General features: G+C 39.4%; 1 protein-coding gene across 3 annotated transcripts in view; it reads left to right on the forward strand.

Moving 5' to 3' along the window:
• USP30 (ubiquitin specific peptidase 30) overlaps positions 1-5,686 on the forward strand; it is a 33,912-nt gene that overhangs the window by 1,257 nt on the left and 26,969 nt on the right. For 2 of the 3 annotated variants that reach the window (XM_023513286.1, XM_003789887.2), the window contains exons 2-3: positions 3,186-3,295; positions 4,386-4,568. In XM_023513286.1, coding sequence (XP_023369054.1) covers positions 3,186-3,295; positions 4,386-4,568 — 293 coding nt within the window. Of the gene's footprint in view, positions 1-232; positions 330-3,185; positions 3,296-4,385; positions 4,569-5,686 lie in introns of those variants that run through there. The other variant, XM_023513288.1, reaches the window with a different exon arrangement.

A 5,686-nucleotide genomic window follows, 5' to 3' on the forward strand; every position in this document is an offset into this window, starting at 1 on the left:
TTTTTTGGTTGCAGCCGTCATTGTTGTTTGGTGGGCCTGGGCTGGATTCAAACCCGCCACCTTAGGTGTATGTGGCTGGCGCCTTAGCCACTTGAGCCACAGGCACTGAGCCATTGCCTCCATTTCTGTAGACAAGAAATGGGTCTTGGGACAGCTTTGCCTGTGGCCCAGCAGCTGCCTGATAGTAGCAGAATTAGAGAGGAGAAGCCAGATCTATTCCATTCCCAGGCCCTACCACTCTCCTCATGATGTCATTTTGCAGAGGACTGGGGTTTCCAAAGTTGCCGCTTGTCCCTTGAGTTTTTGTACATGCTGTGCTAAGAACCTGGGTAAGTCTTCTTTCCCATCCCTTCAACACTCTTTTGTTCAATTTCCCTCAAAACTTTGTGGTTTTTAAGCATAGACTTGGGAGGTAGGCAGGCATAGATTCAGAGCCATGTCCCCTCCCTCACCATGACCAAGTTGGCCTCTTAAGTTTCCTCATATATGAAAATGGGGGGTGATAAGTAGAACCTACTTCTGTGGAGTTGTTTTGAAAATCAGATAAGACTATCACAGTGCCAGGCTTAGAGTATGCACCCTTAAATATTAGTATTTCACTAGGGAATTTTAAAGCACTTGTACAGTGCTTTAGCACTTCAGTAATGGTCCTGTCTAGGCACTTTGGTGCACATACAGGTATGTATTTTATCAAAGTCAGCACAATGATACACCAAGAGACCTCGAGAATAACTTTCATTAATGAACCTCAGATTGTAACACTCAATAATTGCAGCAGCTAACATTTATTAAGTTTTTACTGTGTACCCTATTATGTATTAGCACTTATTTAATAGACACAAAACCCCTTGTGAGTTGGGATCTCATGATTGCTTTATACAGATGTGGAAGCTGAGGCTTAGAAGGTGAAATGATGTCCTAGTGAAATAGCAAAGCCAGAATTGAACCAGATTAATGAGATCTCACTTTTGAAAATTTCGGATTAATTTGAGGGTACAAACAACCACGTTATAATGTTTGCATTTGTTAGGTAGAGTCCCTCTTGTAGTGGTGTCCCACACCCAAGAGATGTGCCATATACCCTTACATTGTGCCCATTAAGTGGGAGCACACCAATCCTCCTTCCTTCTCCCCTCTCCTTCCCCCTTCCCTCACTTGAATTGAGTTTTCCTTTTATGTGGGTGGGTATTGAATCACCTGCTGGCTTCATGTTAGTATTGAGTACATTGGATACTTGCTTTTCCATTCTTGTGATACTTTACTAAGAAGAATGTGTTTCTTTCTTTCTTTCTTTTTGAGACAGAGTCTCACTATGTCGGCTTCTATAGAGTGCCAGTGGCATCATAGCTCACAGCAACCTCAAACTCTTGGGCTTAAGCGATTCTCTTGCCTCAGCCTCCCAAGTAGCTGGGACTACAGGTGCCCCCTACAGCACCTGGCTATTTTTTCTTTTTGTTGTTGCAGTTGTCATTGTTGTTTGGCAGGCCTGAGCTGGGTTTGCTTGCCAGCTCCGGTATATACGTCTGGTGCCCTAGACGCTGAGCCAAGACGAATGTGTTTTAACTCCATCCAGGTTAATATAAAAGATGCAAAGTCTCCATCTTTTTTAATGGCTGAATAATATTCCATGGTCTAAATATACTACAGTTTGTTAACTCTTGGGTTGATGGGCATTTAGGTTGTTTTCACATCTTGGCGATTGTAAATTGGAAATCTTACTTTCTTAACCAAGTTGTGTGCATATTCTATTGACTATGTCTTAGAAGAACAAAGATTTATTTGAAATCCAGCTGTTAGCTATGACACCAGAAAAATGTTAACTACTGTAAGACAGAGTCATTATTACCACCAGTGACTTTTCACTAAGTTAACTGAGCTGACATCAAAACAATATTCACATGATCTAAATGTTGATCACTCAGCGCCTGTGGCTCAAGTGGCTAAGGTGCCAGCCACGTACACCCAAGGTGGCGGGTTCAAATCCAGCCCGGGCCCGCCAAACAACAATGACGGCTGCAACCAAAAAATAGCCGGGCGTTCTGGCGGGCGCCTGTGGTCCCAGCTACTTGGGAGGCTGAGGCAGAAGACTCGCTTGAGCCCAGGAGTTGGAGGTTGCTGTGAGCTGAAATGCCATGGCACTCTACCCAGGGGGATAGCTTGAGGCTCTGTCTCCAAAAAAAAAAAAAAAAGAATATATTCCACATTTGTAACATATATATAGATATATATCACACATAGATATACACACATATAGTTTGCCTTACTTGGTGGAAATATATAACTTTGTATAAAACAATGTATTAAATTGTTGGTGATATTTCTTTGTAGCTAAAGAATGACTTCAGTGTTCAAATCAAGCTGGAAATTAAAAAATCTTTAATTCTATAAATATTCACATCTTTTATAACATTGTGTATTCCTTCACTGCTTAATATTCTTAAAGAAAAATCTGTGTATATTTTCTTAAGGATTCACTCACCTAGTAGGTATTATTGAGAACCTATTGTGTGCCAGGCATGATCTAGATACTTGGGATATGTCAAAGATCCCTACCCTTAAGGACTTTACATTCAAGTTGAGGGAGACAGACAACAAACATTGTGAATAGTGAGTATTATGTTCACTATTTTAAGGTGGTGTTATGGTAAAAAGAAAAAGAATGGGTAATAGGAGACCAGGAGTCCAGGTTCCAGTTGTGTGTTCAGGGTAGGCCTCTTGAGAAGTGAAGGGAGATGAAGGAGGTGAGGGGGTGAGCCAAGTACTGATCTGGTGGGGAGAGCATTCTGGGCAGAAGGAGCAGCAGTGCAAAGGCCCTGGGGTCTGAGCTTTGGCTGGTAATAGTCAGTGTGGTGGTGGAGTGAATAACAGGCAGAGCAGGAGGAAAACTCCAGCTTTTCCTCTGAGTGAGATGCAGTTTTTAGAAGGTTGTGCTCTGACTTAGATTTTAAATCCTAATGTCTATGGGAAAAAAAACTCAGAAAAGTCTACAAAACAATGTTGCATGAAAAAAAATTAATGTCTAAACATTCTAATTTTCAAGACCTAATCCTATTACTGTATATTACTTTAACTTGAAATTTAGGTACTTGGTGGGCTACTTTGACAAAATGTTCATCTACTTATCCGTGTGTTTATATATTGTGTTCATGAAGAAGGAAGACAGTAAAAGTTATTTTCTTTTTTAGATATAAAGTCATGAAGAACTGGGGAGTTCTAGGTGGAATTGCCGCTGCTCTTGCAGCAGGAATATATGTTATTTGGGGTCCCATTACAGAAAGAAAGAAGCGCAGAAAAGGTAAGAATGTGGCCACTGTATCATGGTGGTGGGTATAACTTAAAACCCCGTTATCTAAAAAAGGAACAAAAAGTTAGAGGAGTGTCCTTTTTCCCCCCTCTTACATCTTTAAAATGAGGATTTCAGTTTCTGAAACAGTACTTTTACATTGACTCAGTATTGTATACCCTGGAGTAAAAAGACTTCTATTTCAGCACCTCTCTAGATTTGAGCTTAAGGAATGCTTCGTAATGAAAAATTTCAAGTGGCTTATTAATGTGGCAATTGTGTTTTTGAGTAGTTCAACTGACTAATTATGTTATTCATTTGTGATCTCTCAAACTAGATTGCCAGTAATTGGTAAAAATTTCAAGGTAGTTTTTTCATTAATAAAAAATCTATTTCCTAATTTTTTAATACCCCTTTTGTAAAATGTTGCACTACTTAATACTGATTAAATTTGGCATAGAGAAAAAGAAGAAAAGGATGCAGCAAAATTTGATCATTGTTAATTCTAAGGATGGTTATGATTGGTGTTCATTATGTACATTTTCTCTCCTTTTGGGAGAGAAATGTTCCCTGCTTGGGAACTTTTTTAAAAAAGTTTTTTTTTAAAGATTTTGAGCAGAGGAGGAAAGTATATAAGATTTTCAGAGAGACTGATTAGAATTGGTATAGTGATGTCTTTCCCAGTGATTGTTGAGAATAAAATCATTGTTCTGGGTGAAGCAACAATAGAACAATTGTTTTCTTCTGTTCAGAGAAATGTTGCTTCTTATTAAAGAGAGCACATGAGAGAATGAGAGAGAGGAAAAAGTGAAGGGGAGGTTACCATGTCTTTTTATACATTGAGTGTGACCCAAGCTGTGCCAGATACCATGATGCGTTTCAGAAGTAACATGTGACAGGAACCTGTCCTTCTCTTGCTTGAGTCTGCAGTACTGGGATGGACAGAAGGCCTGGCTTCTGGATCTCTGTGGATAAGGACCAGCTCAGATTAGGATTCCAAATTTAAGGCCACAGCACAGAAACTCTCTGGGTCTCAAATGGGAGAGAAAAGAGAATTGGTCAGATGTGAGGTGCTGTTCTTTTCTCCCCCCCCCCTTTTCAGGGCTTGTGCCTGGCCTTGTCAATTTAGGGAACACCTGCTTCATGAACTCTCTGCTTCAAGGCTTGTCTGCCTGCCCTGCTTTCATCAAGTGGCTGGAAGAGTTCACTACACAGTACACCAGGGATCAGAAGGAGCACCCGCCTCAACAGTATTTGTCCTTAACACTATTGCACCTCCTGAAAGGTAACTAGTGGAGAATTTAAGGGGGATCTAATGGCCTTATTATGGCAAATGATTATATAGATATTATGAAAAAGACACTAAAAGCCCAATAGATACAAGTAGCTATTTTTTTAAAATCAAAGCTGGAACCATTTATTAAAAAATTTGTCAGTTTAATAAACTTTTTAAGAAAGGGAAAAAAGGGTGGCGCCTGTGGCTCAGAAGGGTAGGGTGCCGGCCCCATATGCTGGAGGTGGCGGGTTCAAACCCAGCCCCAGACCAAAAAAAAAGAAAGGGAAAAAAAAGCCACTGCCACATAAATATTTTGATTATAAGAAAAGAAGTCCTCTCTGATTTAAAAAAAATTAATATATAAAAAAGTACCTTAGCCTAGGAAATAAGGTAATTCACAAAAGTGATACAAATTGCTGACAATCAAATGTTCAACTTTACCATCATCAGAGAGATATAAAGAAAATAATAGTGCCTTTTTTTTTTGGCATGCCAGCAAAAATTAAAAAAATTCACAGCCTTGGCCGACTATTGGGCAATGTGTCCATATGCTGCTGAAGAGTGTGTAACTTAGTGCAACCGTTCTGGAGGGCAGTTTGGAACTACACAGTAATAGCTTGCCAAATATTTAATACTATTTGACCTGGTAATTCTATGTCAGGGAGTCTGTCTTACAAAAATAGTAACATGGACTGGAATTGAACCAGCCTGCAGAGCAGAATCCTAAAAGCAGACAAATTTGGGAGTAGCTGAACACTATCCCTTAACTTGGAGAGTCACAATATGCATTGGTAAAAGTTATAAGAAATAACCTCAAGTTCATTTTTAAACCAACATTTTTGACTGTATAACTGTTTGGTTTTCTCCATAACATCTGTTACCACCCCATGGACATTATAAAAAACACAGTGTATGCACAAATCTCTCTAACACCTAGTGAAAATGGCAAAAAAGAAAGAATGTAGATGTCCAGTAGAGGATGATTAAGCAATCAATAGCATATACCCGTTAGGAATTATTTTTCCAAGGGGGTTTTTCATTTGAGATCAGGCATAGGCTATGATATTAAAAGAGCAGGATACAAAATATGATGTAATTGGACTTCACCAAGATATAAACTTTCACAG

Source organism: Otolemur garnettii, unplaced genomic scaffold (genome assembly GCF_000181295.1).
Source record: "Otolemur garnettii isolate 467f Iridium unplaced genomic scaffold, OtoGar3 scaffold00038, whole genome shotgun sequence".
In the NCBI taxonomy this organism is placed as follows: Eukaryota; Metazoa; Chordata; class Mammalia; order Primates; family Galagidae; genus Otolemur; species Otolemur garnettii.